Here is a 16,235-nt window from a genome sequence, read left to right as displayed (position 1 = left end):
GCATTTCAGTCAGCTTACATAGTAGATGCAATGTTAGAATGTTGATATTGGACAAAAGAAGATGTATTTATTAATCAGATATGTGCACACTGAAGTCCAGAAAAGCTAAACTCACTAATGCGGTGTTGATTATACAGTTCACAGATTTCAACTTTGTTTAGGTTGTGCAACTATTCTGAACTGTTTCTAATGAATACATGAAAGACCTATTTAGAGCATGTATTGGATAACTTGTAGAGAAGCAATGTCAACAACTTGTTTATCATGCATGTATTCAAATCAAGTGGTGAAGGGTTTTTAAGCATTTCTAATGCCTAAGTGTAACATTTCCCAGTCTAAAGATATATAATTTAATGCCAATGTCAAGATTATCCATGCCATATATTTCCAATTTCTATGTTGCCTCAGGTCCCATGGCAACACAGGAAGCAACTCCTTTGAAATGTAATGTTATATGAGACTTTGGCTGAAGTTTGAACTGTCAAAAAGACAAATACCTGGGTCTAACCCAAATCAAGCCTCAATTCTTGATAAGAAGCTAAAATTACTTAACTCAGACTGCCATATTTGGATATATCATGAGAACACATGATTATATAAATTGAAGGCAGTGGGGGGAAAAGAAAATATATATTTTACAAATGGATTTATTCAAAAAAGAAAGCAACAACGCTGAGTTTACAAGGCTTATGCAAGGATGTTGAGAGGAGAACTTCTAGGAAGTTTCTCCTTCATAATATTAAATATTTTTGTTTTGTACATTGACAATTGTTCTGTTTGTTAAATCTATAACAAACTGTAACAATAAGTAAACTAGGATTCATACACAATAACTTGTTCAGGTCAACGACTGAGTAGGACTAGAAGTTGTAACTCCAGCCACTAATAATGGCAACTTTCAAGTTAGTTTAAAATAAGCCAGTATTACTATTGCTGAGAAATCATTACATCTTTCCATATGGTGATAAGGGACAACTCTAAGTGTGAAGATTAAGAAATATTTGCTTCAGTTCTATCATCTCTCATAACCCAGACTTGGAGGTATCTCAACAATAGAGCACATGATATGCAATAACCACAAGGGTTACAAGGAACAGAAACCTAGTCTTTGTAAAGATTATTTCCTACATTTCAGTTTGTGTACTGGACAGCCCAGTCAAGAACCTATTTCTGTAGGATAAAGTGATCCAAATAAGTTATATCTCATCTCCCTTAGTCTAACTATATTGGTTAGGACTAGACTTGTACCATCCCCTATAACTTCAGCTTAAACTATAAAATGTTTGAAAGTACTAGACTGCTAAATATTCACAAAAGTTAATGAATATACAGGCTGTGTCTGAGAGAAGTCTCAGACACACATACTTTTTGTGTAGGAAATTGGATTACTCTGTACAGGCAACCCCAATTAGACCATAAACCCAACCTGACACCCCATTCTCAAAAAGGCCACCCACAAAGTATGGGTTTTGAAAAGTCCCATACCTCAACCTTTCTCAATTAAGATGAACCCTCTGGAGAATTCCATGACCTCACCCCTCCCAACAAAGTCTCTCTTATCTCTGATCAAAGACAGTGCCTTGCAAAACTACTTGCAGATTCTTCAAGAGTATTGTTTCATCTTGGCTTTCCACCAGGGATAGGAGCCTGTCATGAAGTCTATGTTTCCATAAATTATTTCTGGTTCAGGTCACTTCATCAACTTAATATTGTCTCTGCTATTGCTCTACTGCAACATTTATTCTCATCATTATGCTGCACTGTTTATTCTCATCATTAACTACTTCTATTTTTTCTTTCCAAAGATGCCTAGGGCAGATGGATATACATCTACCGAGACCTTTTAAAATTGTTCCACCCATGAGTGTCTATGAAGGCAAGTCACTGAATCACCAGCAAGTTGCATCACAGTAAGACAGTTCAAAATTCCTACCTTGCGTAGACCATAAAATGCTCAGAGGCATGGACGCCACATCCTTGATCTTTATCCAGCTGTTATTGCGCTGCCTACTCCATGATGAAATCACACAGTAGTAATCTCCCCTATCTGCTTCAGAAGTCCATTGAATTCGTAAACGAAAAGTATCCACAGTTGGCTTAGAGAAAATAATTTCCCCATTCTGAGCCCGTTGTTTGCTTCTGTCTCCAACTACCAGAGTCCAGTCTGCATCCATGGTGGCAAGAAGTTGATCTTTTACCACTTCGTCACTGCGCAAGGGCAATCTGTAGTACCAGGATACAGTGAAACGTAAGTTTGCTTCAGTATTCTGTGCCTCTGTGATTCTACACTCCAGTTCAGTGGGATCTTCTGCAAACTTGGGTGTTTTAGAAGCACTTAGAAACACATTATAATTTGGCTCTGTATAGGATTTGGAAAAGGAAAAAAGGAAGCCAGTTAAAAGCATGAATGAAACAGCAATCTAGAATACAGATCAAATTTCCACATCTCTCACTCAATCTTTCTTATTTCAAAACTGCAACACTGTCTCTGTATTTACCAAGTAACAGTGGACCTCACTATTACTGTAATATTATCTACTAATGCTTACAGCTAAACCAAAGGCAAATTCTCTAGCCAGAATTTCATCATTCAGAATGGTGTTTTTCTTTGAGTGATTTCATAATACACAGAACATTCTTGTCACTGAATACTGCACTTGACATTGCTAAATCTACCTTTCAAGGAACAGTTGATTGCAATGGTATGAGATCAAAATCTCTAAAGAACATGCCCAGACCGTGTTAAGTTTGTATGCACTGTTTTACTATTTGATTTTGCCATCATTTTCAGTGACACATTAGCAGAAACTGCCAACGGAGTAAACAACTGCAAGAGCAGCCCACAGTTATACTTGTTCAAAGTACTGAACAAGTCTAAGAAGCACTGAAGATATATTTCAAGTTGACAAGATAACACAGTTACCACCCCAAGATTTTTTTATGAATTTAAGTAGATACAGTTCTGGGCACAAGTCAAGAAGGATGATACCTGTCCAGAAAAGGGCAATCAAAATGATCAATGATTTGGAATCCAAGCCCTATGAGGAATGACTTGGGGAGTTGGGTATGTAGTTTAGAGAAGAGAAGGCTGAGAGGGGACATGAGAGTCATGTTTAAATATTTGAAAACATGTTTAATTGGGAAGGAGGCAAACATTTTTTCTCTTGTTCTGGAAACTAGAATATGTAGCAACAGCTTCAAATTTCAGGAAAAAAAACTCCACCTAAACATTAGCAAGAACATCCTGATGGTAAGAGCTGTTCAGCTATGGAATATGCTGCCTTGGAGCATGGTTAAGTCTCCTTCTCTGGAGGTTTTTAAGCAAAGGTTGGATAGCCATCTGTCAGGAGTGTTTTGATTATATTTACCTGCATGGCAGGGGGTAGGGCTGTCGTCTCTTCCAACTCTGATTCTATGATGCCTGTTGGTGTGTGTGTGTGTATGATGACAATAACTGTGAAGGACGCCTCTACCTGTTCTTATGAGCCATGTCAACATTCCAGAAAAGGGGGAAGGGTAAATAATAACTAGAAATGTTATAAATCACAGTTTCTGAGTTTACTGGATGCACCCACACAGAGTTTATAGAAGCGGATAACGTCCGCAGTGAATGAAGTTTTTCCTGTTCTGATAAGAAATGAGAAAGGCTGAAGGGAAAATGGTGTTTCACTTAACCACTGGGATGACCCACAGTGGTGGATTGCTGCAGAAAGCTTTGGTTTTGACACTCGTGCTCCAGCTAGGCTCTTTACGCTGACTCCAGACAGAGGATTTAGAAGGAAGGAATAAAAGGCTTGCTGGATAAACCCCATTCCTGCACTCTGTCAGCTGTCAAAGAACAGCCTTGCTGACAGTTCAATGACTTAATACCCTGCCAAGCTCTCAAACTTCAATCAAGTAGGAGGAGGCTGGTGATGAATCTGGATGCCGTTTATGTACCTCAGATGATGAGAACCCTTCACCCACCCTCAGGCAACATAAGTTCAACTAAAGAATACTTTTATCTTCCCTCTGTACCTGCACCCAAATAATTACTAATTGGAACAGATAAAGGGGGGAAAGTTCCTACTGAATTTTCCAAGGAATATTTTAAATTCAGAAAAGATATATACTCAAATAGCATTTGGAAGCAGAGGTACTACCATATAATATCTGAAAAAGGAATTTCTCATCCTTCTAAGTCAAGTTTGTATTTGCACACTCACCTGGCAACTACAGCTAACATGAAATTATACAGAGGTCAATAAGCATGCTGGAGGGCAAGGAAGGAAATCGAGCATTTTTCCATCTTTCATCCACTGCTCAAACCATGATGCTGACTCTTATCAAAGCCTGCTAGATAAGGGGAAGCTGTGCTGCTCCCCTGGACCCTACACACAACAATGTGATGAAGGACTGGAAGAGGGCCAAAGGTTTCACTTCTTCTTCTGCCAAGCCAATATTTTATTTTGTGCTGATTAGTTACTTCAGCATTTAGAACTCTAGCAATTCCGTGCATTCAAAGATGGTCAAGGTTTATTATTATAGCTATTTTTACAGTAAAACATCTCCATGTATTAGCGGAATATGCACCAAACCTTCAAGGAAGTGGAGTTCACGGTGGTCTCATTGTAAAAAACTATGCCTTAAATTTTCCTACCTTGTAATTAAATGTGGTAATTTTAATATAATTAATTCCTCTGGGAAAGGCTTTTTCTTGGTCCAACCCCTATCAAAGAAAGCCTTCTCAGTGGTTGCACCCAGGAATGCTTTCCCACAAAAGGAAAGAATGCCCCCCCCCCTGCTCTTTCTCCTCTAAAAGACTGGTATTTTATAAGTTGTAGTCTTTTAATGGTAGGATTGTGCTGTGGTTATTGATTCTATGGTTACGTTCATTTTATTGTTTTTAACTTTGGTACAATCAGATTGTCCAGATGTGCAAGGGGATTATCCCTTATCTGGAATTCTAAAATTCTCCAAAATCCAAAACTGTCCACATGGTTGGCTGAAATAGGAACACTTTTGCTTTCTGATGGTTCAATGTTCACAAATTTAGTATCTTTCACAAAATTATTAAAATGTTTATTTATTTATTTATTTATTTATTTCAAACGTTTATACGTGCCCTTCGCACCCCCGGGGGTACTCAGGGTGGCTTACAATAGGCAACCATTCGATGCTGAACATTGAATTAACAGACATAATTTAGATTTAGATTTCAAATTCTAAAATATTGTTTATAAATTTACCTTCAGGTTATGTATATATGGTATATATGAAACAAATGAATTTTGCTTGTGGTTTAGGAATGTTTATGCTCATACAGGCTTTAAAAAAAAAAGAATCCAAAACAAATCTGGTTCTAGGAATTTTCAATAGGGGATGCTCAACCTGTATTTTTCTTTAAACTGGTTGAAAGCTAACTTGAGTGTTACCTTAGGAAAACTGGGTAACATTATTCACCTATATATGTATCTGTATATATATTTCCATGTGTATCTAAACACATACACACAATTATGATCAATCCAGCTTCATCTTGTGATTTCGCTTCCATATCCATATAATTTGTCCACTCCTTCCTTCCGTGCTACTTCTAACTGGCTGCCTCTCCCAGCAGTTTTGGTCTGCTTCAGTGTGCTGCTATTCAAGATTTTGAGAAATATCTTAATTTAAATCGGCATGCAAATGCAGTCCTGACCAGCCTGCTGCCGGCAAAGCAATTTTTCTATGAATGCCGGAAGGCAGCAGCTTAGCCAGTGATGAGAGAAAGGGTTGCTTCTGTCTGCCAATCACTCCTCCACAAGGCATTAAACACACACACACATATAAGTCCTCTCTGTATGGGACCCCTGAGTCCTGGTGACATTTCTAGGCACTTTGACTTTACGAAAGTAGGGGTCACCATAGGTCTGGCTTCTGTTTATGCATCAAAAACATGTACACAACAGTACTTTAATTTCAGCTCACTGTAAGTAGAAATGCTTGCTTCTACTTTTTGAAAGGCTGTCAAGAATCATCTGGCTCCTAATTGCAAAGTCAAAAGCCAGAAACTTGATTTTTCTAATTATTCTCTAAGAGATGCTGACACGTCAAGGCAAACACTACAGAACAACATGGTTCTTTAGAAATTTCTGCTTGGGTTTCACTTTTCTATATCTCTCCTGCCTGGATGTTCATTTCTCAGAATATTTGCATGAAAAGAAGGATCTCGGTAGCTTAAGAGTTCAGCTAGGGAAACAGCACGTTATGAAAACACAGTCATAGCAACATACTATGAAAAGAACAATGGAAATATAATTATTTTTGTCTAGACAAACCTGTGGTTCATCCCATTCCTTTTTCCACATTACAGATATTGTTTTGCACTTCTGGATATCTGACAGTAATCTCCAGAGAAAAAATGGGCAGATTTAATTCCAGTATTAGGAGCACACTAAGGGAAACACTACTTGACATCTTTTTATCATCATCCCAATAAACCAAAATAGCAGTAAATCAAAACACCACAAAGTATTTAGATAGGCCATTCATCTTTTTGAAGCAGGTCCAGCTATGTGGCATCATCACCTTATTTTACTGATATATTCAAGACAATTTATGTCATAAAATAAACTTCCTTTACGTCTCTAGCAAGTGAGCCTCTCTCTTTCTTCCTCTTGCCACCTTCTTCCTTTCTTTGGACCATATAAGAACAATTATATTTATGAACTAAATGAATAGAGTGGACAATTTCTGGCTTTAAAAGGTACACTAGCTGCAATGCATATTGGGGCAAATTTAATTAAATCCATAAACAGTTTTAGCATAACACTCACCTCCAGCCAGAAAGGCCAGCCATAGGGCAGGAGGGGAACCTTTGAATCCCCCCATGGATGAGACCAGTGGTCTCCGGAGACTGGTGTTGTCACCAGTCTGCAGCCAGGAGGGGCTTAAGGATGCCTCCTTGGGTGGAGGCCCCTCCCATTGCATTCGGTTCCAGGCAGCACAAGCAAGAAGAAGGGATGCTCGCTAGGTTTGGAGTCAGGGATGGTTGGGAGCCTTAGTTTCGGGGTGGCTATTTTGGACCACCCCCAAATGTCCTTCTTATTCACTTGGGTGGCAATGATCTGGGATGACTTAAAGAAAAAGCTTTGAGTCTTCAAGCCCAGTATGAGTTTGGTTATACACAGAAGAGGTGGCTAGGGTTTTACATCTTCTGGTCAGCTATGTTGCCATGCTTGGTGTGGAGGGGCGAAGGTGATCCTAGGGTGCTAGATAGAACCAGACATAAAGTAAATAGGGAAATAAAAAAGGGCGTGAAGAAATTATCAGGCCAGTACCTCCCCTAGCCAGATATTATTTTCCAAAAGCCAGGGCTTTATAGGCCAGATGGGGTGCATATATCTGTAGATGGGAATGATACATTCCTTGCAGATTTTAAAAGGGGGTTGGAGGTTGGGTAAAAGACACTAGGTCAACACCAGAGTTTTTTTGTGGCAGGAAGTGGGGGGAGAACATGGATCAGTGTGCAGTTGGCACCCCTCCCTTTTGGAGTGAAAGTGGGCTTTTCAGTCGACCTCTATAGGTTCTGGGACTTTACGGGTCCACCAAAATATCTCCTTTGGAGTTTACCTGGGAGGCTTACCTCTCTCTTATTGGGTTCTGAGACTTGGGAGGGAGTGCCCCAGGGATGATCTTCTAATAATGACTAGTTGGGGTCGCAAACCATCACTGTGGAGTGCTCCCGGGGTCAGGTGCTTCGTCCAGAGGTTGGCTTGGCAGCTAGTTCTAGCCCCATAATTTTCTCCTCATACACATTTCAGGTTAAATGAGATTCATCCTCAATGGAGAAGACTTTCTTTTTCACTTTTGTTTTACAGTGTCAAAACATTCAGGAAAAGTGATTAATCAACTGAAGAAATGCTGTCATCCAGCTACTCACCTACTGCCAGGACGTCCACAGAGACCGGCAGAGAGGTTCGCTCAGCTACTTTGTGCCAGCTACCATTGTGCTGCGGCACCCAAAGAGCTGCTTGGCAAAAGTAATAGCCAGAATCTTCAAGGCTCACATCACGTATCAGCAAGTGGTAAGAGCTTCGATCCACATGGCTGAGACTGATGAGGGTTGAGTCACTAATTACAGAATCACGATCTGCACTCAGCAAAATCTGAGCCTCTGCTAGCGTATCTTCAGGTGAGTCACTGAAATACCACGTGACTTCTGCTTGGAAAATACCACTTCTGTCTGTTGTAAAGTTGCAAGTAAGGTCCAGGGATTCTCTCTCTGTTACAGTCACATTGCTTCTGGTAATGAATACACCTAAAGCTGGAGCAGGGGAAATGCAACAAACCAAAAGAGTCACTTTCAAACTTCTATTTTAACAAATAATTATAAAATCAAGATCTACTGTGTACTTATTTCTTAGTAATCTACACACGGTTGGCTATCCACATTTGCAAGCCAAACCACTTTTAATTTGCTCCTTAATATGGAATGCTCACACATTTTCTCCTGAAATGAGAAAATTTCTCCTGAAAGGGTATTTTGAAAGACTTCTGCATAAGTATCCTTTATGGCTTACTGAAAAAAGAGTAATCAATGGCCAGAACTTATACTAGACCAACAACAAGTGAGAGTTTAAAGAAGAACACCGTTATTGCAGTGTCCAAAATAACAGTATTTCATATAATATGGCAGTGTCTGACAGTTCTCTGTGTTATGTTTTTTTCCCATTACTATTCATTAGACACTTTGGATTGCAATTTCAAACAATACAGAACACATAAAGTTGTTGTACTCTGCTAAACTACAACAGGGGCATCCACCAGTTTTCACCATGTGCGAAGTCCTCCCCACCAACTTATTACAGCACAGATACCATTGCAGGCAGCACTTCCATGTTCCTGCATACACACCTGTTGGCTGTACCACAACATTTGCTACGTCAGCAGTCTTCTCTTGGATCTTCTGCCAAGAACCATCTGCACCTTTAACCCACTCACTCACTCGACACCTGTAGGCACCTTCATCTGTTGGAAGAGCCTGGGACACAGACAAACGGTAAATGTCATTGGCCATGGCATCTAAGCGCACATCCCCACTGATATAGCGCTCACTGTACTCCAGACCAGACTGGAACTTGCCGTCATGCGTCAAGGAGAGGATTTCTTGCCAGGCAAGGCCATTCTTGAATTCCCAAGACACATACAGATGGGTGTGTTCTGAAGAATTGGTAGAAGCTGAGCAGCGCAACTGAAATGCATCTCCTTCCGATAAGTTCCATGTGGATGTGGCACGGGCTTTTGATCCACTAACAGTTAAGCCGTCTGCAATCACTAGTTAGAGAAGAGAAAGTTATCAAGCATGTGGATTATAACGAATGGTTTTACATAAAAAGTAGTGATGAAACCAAGTCCAGATTGTGATATATTCTCATGAACGGGATGACTAATCATACTAATGAATAAACTGAGCCAAAACAAATAATTCATGTCAGAAAAATAGCAAGGACACATCTTAAAAGCACTTCTTCATTCCAATTCAAGTAATTGTTCTTATTATAAAAGTTTCACATTCCCTTTCAAAGAAAAATTATGAGCAGAAAAAACTTCATTTCTACTTCATTGTATTTGTGAACACAAGTCACTGTAAAAAGGACTGAAATGCGTATACGCATACACAAAAAGGCTTGTTCCAACTCCTGTTCTTGCCAGAGTTTGTAAGCCACTTTGATTCCCCTACAGGATGAGAAAGGCAGGGTATAAATAAAGTAAATAAAAAGTAAATAATAAATGTTCCAGTTCCAACATTCAGTTGTTGATTGAATGTTGAAATGCATCTGAATGTAGGAATAAAATGCAAAATCAAGTCAACTAACACAGTCAAAAAGAAAGGAACAGTATCCACCAGTTAAAAATTACTTTTATCAAAAGCTTAAAAATCATAACACTATCTGAATAAACATGTCTTTCCCTATCAACAAAAAGACAGAAATGATGGATCGAGTCTGGTCTCCCTTGGTAGAGAAATCTAAAAACAGGAGTTCTCCTGTTTTCCTACTGTAATGCCTGTCTAAACATCGATTTGAAAATATCTTTTTTACTTTAAAACTTTAGATTACACGAAGAGACAAGAAAATATACACGAAAAAATTATTTCTACCCAAAGCATTCTACAAAATGTTTACAAAATTATGCAAAGACCCAATGCCAATTGTAAATACCCCTCACCCTGTAGAAGTACCTTTGACTTCGACTACAGCATTGTAATTTCCCTGGACAACAGCATCTGTGCTAGGCGTGGTGCATCTGTACATCCCTTGGTCAGAAGGATAGATGTTGCCAATCACAAGTTCGACAGCATCATTGCTGTTTCTCCTCAGTGTGATCTCATTGTTATTAACCCGACGTTGATATTCTGTAGATGTGAACCATGGGTCCCAAGTACTCACAACATGTACAAATTTAGAGTTCTGAGTAGTGTCTGTAGAGAACTCCCAGTCAAAGTTTTGCTCACTGGGTCCATCGTATTGGCTAACATTGCATGGAATCACTACCTCTGTGCCTTCAACTCGTACAAGGGGACCCTCAGGCACCTTCACAATACGCCCATGGCAACAAGCTGGGGGAAAAGAAAAAACAAGATTTTTTAAAAATGCAGTTACAGTAAAGGAATCAGGAAGGATTGGGGTTGAGAGAAGAAAAAGAAAGGAAGATGGCGCTGCTGTCATTTATGTTAGGAGAAATACTGTGTTGGATTGAGAGTTGTGGTCCAACTTATCTATCTGAATGTATCTCTCATTATGAGCCAACTAGAGTCTCAAGATCTGCGGAGAGGCCCTGCTCTTATTCCCACCCCCTTCACAAGTGCAACTGGTGGGAATGAGAGATGTGGCCTTCTCAGTGTTGGCCCTTCAGCTTCCTCCCCAGTGACATCAGACTGGCTCCATCCCTCCTAGTGTTCAGGAAAAGTTAAAGGCCTGGCTTTTCTCACAGGTGTTCAGAGTGTAATGTAACATGCAATCCAATCTCAGTATAGCAGCTTGAATAAGGACTGCGGGAAATCAAGGAATATGGAAATTAAGACTTGGCACTACATACATTACAATCTGTTTTTAATCTGTTTTATTGTTTTATATGTCTTAACTGTTGTAAATTGTGATGTTATATTTTTATTGTGTGTGTTATGTGGTATTGAATTTTTGCCATGATTTGTGAGCCACTTTGTGTTTACCTTGTATCACAACTGTTTATCTTGTTTCCAAAGCAAGACAATGGGAAATAAACGGTCTGCCTAGACCCATGATGGTGAACTTATGACATGCGTGTCACCACTGACACGCATGGCTATTTTTGATGACACACAGACACATGCGGCCACATACAAAGAAATACACCTTATAAGAGCCAATCTAATTCCATCCTTAAATTTGTAAAAGGCTCTGCAAATTTAACATCTGCACGTTTGAGCATTGTTCACTCCATAACTCAGCATGGATTATACATTTTTCTTATTTAAACTATAAATATTGCAAAATTATGGGTTCTTTCTCGAAGTGACACTTTACCCAAGTTATGCTCATGTTTTTGGCAAATTTTGACTCACCAAGCTCAAAAGGTTGCTCATCACTGGCCTAGACACTGATAGGACCAATTTTGGTAACATTTGATGCTTACACACTCTATCCCTCAGTATTTAATCATCTCTATCTGTCCAGAAGCTCAAAGCCAAGAGTTTGTTCCCTTTCTAATATTTTTAAATAAAATGTCTATTACATTTTTAACATTTATTTCAAATGTATGCTATCACTATTTTTCAAATTGTGTTTTTTATGCAACCACAGAATGAGGTTCAATAAAGACGTAATTTGAATTATGAAAAATTTTCTTCTATTCCACAGGAAATACCAGCTGAAATAATTTTCTTTCTTCTCTTGCATTCACAGTAAACACAATATTTTGTGTTTGTAATCATGGAAGTGTTATAATCCATAAATTATAAGCAGTGTTGTAATTTGCGGGTGTCTCCATAAACATGCATTTTTATGCAGAAACATATAAACATGTACAAAGAATGAAAGCACAGTCTAGAAAAGGTCTCTGTTGTCTGCAGCTAAGTATGTGAAGAAAATCACTTTTGTTGAGTTTCTCTGAACCCTACTTTCATTCTTGTTCCATCCTTCGTATATATTTTCATGGAAAAGCATTTTTACGTCTTATAAATATACATTTATAAGGAGCCCTCGGTGTTGCAGTGGGTTAAACCACTGAGCTGCTGAACTTGCTGACCAAAAGGTTGATGGTCCAAATCCGGGGAGTGGGGTGAACTCATGCTGTTAGCCCCAGTTTCTGCCAACCTAGCAGTTAGAAAACATGCAAATGTAAGTAGATCAATAAATACTGCTTCAGTGGGAAGATAATGACGCTCCATGAAGTCATGCTGGCTACACAACATAGGAGGAATCTACGGACAATGCCGCCTTTTCAGCTTAGAAAAGGAGATGAGCACCACTTCCCAGAGTGAGACATGACTAAACTTAATGTCAAGGGGAAACCTTTACCTTTTACTAAATACAGGGTGAGGCAGCATAACTTCCTTTTTTCAAAACTTAATAAAATCCATTGTATGAATCAGATTTTTTTTATAATGTAGGTGCATACCTAAAGTTTTGTTTTACGTAGTTTTGAAGATCAAATTAGGTAGGTGATGTCCCCCATTCTCCATACACTGAGTAAACCGATTTCTGGCATTTGTCATGACTCTTGCCAGTATAGCAGGCGTTATGTTGGCAATTTCTGAAGGATGTTGGTCTTTAAATCTTGTAGGGTCCTTGGACAGTTCACATAAACATGGGATTTAAAAAAAACCCATAGAAAAAAATCACAAGGGGCCAAATCTGGAGAGTGGGCCGGCCACTCCAAATCCACTCGAAAAGTAGGCCTCAACAGCAAAAGCACGCTCCTCACTGTTCCAATGCATGAATGGTGACTGAACTGTGTCAGGACAAAACTTTATACTCCCGCCTCTCAAACAAGACCACGAGCGCTCCGCTACGTCTTCAACCGACTGAATGGCACACATTTTTAAAAAGGAAGTTATGCTGCCTCACCCTGTATATACTGTATTGCAAGACCCTTTTTTTTACCATGTGAAAATTTGCATGGATTTCTCTTACATATTTTTCAATGTCAGTTTTTCCAATGGCTGCATATTGTACACATTTTCTCCATTAACTAAAGCATATTTATCCATTCTTTTCAGTTTTATTTCTTTTTAGTCATTTGAATGGATTCATAAGTATTTTATTTCTCTAAAATACACCACAAAACTCAGAAATGTGTGAATTTTTGAAGCCAGGGAGGTCTTGTATCACAATGAATCTTAGGTGGCAGAAGTGGGTAATTTTGTTAAGATCCTCAATTCCAGCAAAACTATTGTTTATCTCTGCCCATTGCCCATGAAAGCCAAGAATTTTCATTATAGGACTGAAATCATTCACCTTTTCATGCTCTCAAGTGTTTAAATTCCAAGTCCAACAAATAGGAAAATCTTCTGACACATGTCTGGTACTTAATGCTACAGTGAAATTATAAAATCAGGGAAGAAGGCGCAGCCAGATAAATTACTCAGCTTACTCATAATGCACATACCCAGTTCAATGCAATTGCAACCAATCTGAACTGGAAAGAAAAAAGTGAGACCAAAATTACATGATACGGCTAAAATCTAGAGCAGTATATTTGAAACCAAATATAAGCTAACATAATACATGCCCAATATCTTAAATTTAATGTGGGCTTTGAGGGATACCTATGGTATGTATAAATAGTATGAGAATACATAAAGCCTCATTAAATATACCAGCTGCTTCTTATGAACACAAATGTGCTTGAAGCAGCATGTCTGATCAGGAGAGCCAAGATCTCTTCTGCCAGAATAACTGGGCTTGTACAGAAGTCCAGATTTCTTCAGGAGCTACAAATTGGCTTTGGCAGGTTTTCTCATTTCCGAAGAATGCTAACCAAGCACTGTCCTTATTTACAGCTCAAGACTTTCCATAAAAGGAAAACTGTTTCGGCTGCTGAGGCACTATTCATTTTCAGCTTCCAAACAAAATCCTTTAAACAACATGTAATCCCCACTCCATCATAAATCCATTCCTACACACACACACACACACACACACTTGCAAGACTGCAAGAAAAAGATTCTCAAACGCTAACACACTGTTTTGACCCAGATTTTCATTATGACAAAGTATCCAGTCTTCATTATTCTCTTTCTACAACAGCATTTCAACAGTTTCCCTCCCCTTAGAAATATGCGGTCAGCTAATATTATGCTTCCCTTCTTCAACCTGCATTAGTTGACTAGTTGAATGTGACTTAATTAAAGTCTAATAGCAACACAAAATATGCTGGAAACTCTAATTATTGTGCACTATCACTGCATATGTAAGCTCATTTGGTGACTATCTCACAAAAATAGTTAACTATTGTACTATGCAATCACACATGTATAGCCAAAATACATATGTACCTAATGTCACTTATGTTTTACATTTTGTTCTCATCCAGCTATTGATCTGGCTCTTAAGATAAGATGAAAACACACCCTCAGTGCTTCATGCACCCTCATGTAAACAGCAGACACACGAAGTTGCCTTGGACCATGTCATTTCATAGCTCAATTTAGTTCAGTAGCAGCAATTCAAGGTCTCGGGGACAAGAGCTGCCAGAAATTAAACTTATTTGGGTCTACATGTAGAGGTTTGGTGCAATGAGCCACTGAAACTGTTGCAACGTATGCCAAAATGAATTAGTATCCCTGGATCTTGGACCAAACTTGCCTAACCTTAGACCAGAAAAGTACAAAAGAGATTATGTATTGTCGAAGGCTTTCATGGCTGGAATCACTAGGTTCTTGTAGGTTTTTTCAGGCTATAGGGCCATGTTCTAGAGGCATTTCTCCTGACGTTTCGCCTGCATCTATGGCAAGCATCCTCAGAGGTAGTGAGGTCTGTTGGAAATAGGAAAATGGGTTTATATATCTGTGGAATGACGGGTGGGGCAAAGAGCTCTCTGCTGAAGCTAGGTGTGAATGTTTAGCTGACCACCTTCATTAGCATTTGAAGGCTTGGCTGAGCCTGGGAAAATGTTCTGTTGAGAGGTGTTAAGATGTGCCTGGTTGTTTCCTCTCTGCTGTTTTGCTGTGGTAATTTTAGAGTTTTTTAATACTGGTAGCCAGATTTTGTTCATTTTCATGGTCTCCTCCTTTCTGTTGAAATTGTCCACATGCTTGTGGATTTCAATGGCTTCTCTGTGTAGTCTGACATGGTGGTTGCTGGAGTGGTCAAGCATTTCTGTGTTCTCAAATAATATGCTGTGTCCAGGCTGGTTCATCAGGTGCTCTGCTATGGCTGACTTCTCTGGTTGAAGTAGTCTGCAGTGCCTTTCATGTTCCTTGATGCGTGTCTGGGCGCTGCGTTTGGTGGTCCCTATGTAGACTTGTCCACAGCTGCATGGTATACGGTAGACTCCTGCAGAGGTGAGAGGATCCCTCTTGTCCTTTGCTGAACGTAGCATTTGTTGGATTTTCTTGGTGGGTTTGTAGATTGTTTGTATGTTATGTTTCCTCATCAGCTTCCCTATGCGGACTGACTAAGATACCTTCTACACTGTCCTATATTCCAGGATGTGATCGCAGATTCCATTTATCCCAGATTATATGGCATGGAGATTCGTATAATCCAGTTCAAAGCAGATAACCTGGGATCAGATCCTGATATAAGGACAGTGTAGAAGGGGCCTGAGTCCAACAGAAGGTGCTGACTGTCTTGAAAAAGGTTATAATATGGTATATTCTTCCCTAAAAAGACTGTTCTTGACCCAGAGGTTATTGCCCTACTACCGATACCCCTTATGAAGCAAGGTGCTTTAGTGTGTAGTAATTGAGCAATTGCAAACATTACTGACTGGACGAGATTATCTGGACCCATTTTAGTAGTCTTGGGGTTAAGGTATGCTAATAAAACAATTTGAGCGGCCCTGGCTGACAACCCACTTTGGGTAAAAGATAGAGGCAAGCCTACTAGATATTTCAACCAGTTTCCATCACAGTGTCCTACTTTATGAATTCTTTTAGGTTGGGGTTGGAAACACTATGTTACTGTGGTCCCAGTCCTAAATATGAATTCCAGTTCCAGAGATTAGCAATGCAGAGCTCCTGTTCAGCATCATATCTATTAAGCTTTAGAGTATGATAAGGTTCCATG

General features: G+C 39.3%; 1 protein-coding gene across 2 annotated transcripts in view; it reads right to left on the bottom strand.

The window, feature by feature from the left end:
- Positions 1 to 16,235, bottom strand: part of PTGFRN (prostaglandin F2 receptor inhibitor) — a 112,011-nt gene that overhangs the window by 60,503 nt on the left and 35,273 nt on the right. For both annotated transcript variants that reach the window (XM_060770573.2, XM_060770574.2), the window contains exons 2-5: positions 10,205 to 10,582; positions 8,878 to 9,297; positions 7,904 to 8,287; positions 1,934 to 2,359 (exon numbers count right to left, since the gene is read on the bottom strand). In XM_060770573.2, the coding sequence (XP_060626556.2) occupies positions 1,934 to 2,359; positions 7,904 to 8,287; positions 8,878 to 9,297; positions 10,205 to 10,582 (1,608 nt within the window). The remainder of the gene's footprint in view (positions 1 to 1,933; positions 2,360 to 7,903; positions 8,288 to 8,877; positions 9,298 to 10,204; positions 10,583 to 16,235) is intronic.

This window comes from Anolis sagrei, chromosome 3 (genome assembly GCF_037176765.1).
Source record: "Anolis sagrei isolate rAnoSag1 chromosome 3, rAnoSag1.mat, whole genome shotgun sequence".
NCBI lineage: Eukaryota > Metazoa > Chordata > Lepidosauria > Squamata > Dactyloidae > Anolis > Anolis sagrei.
Note: the sequence above shows the minus strand (reverse complement) of the source record. Positions and strands in the feature narration are given on the sequence as shown.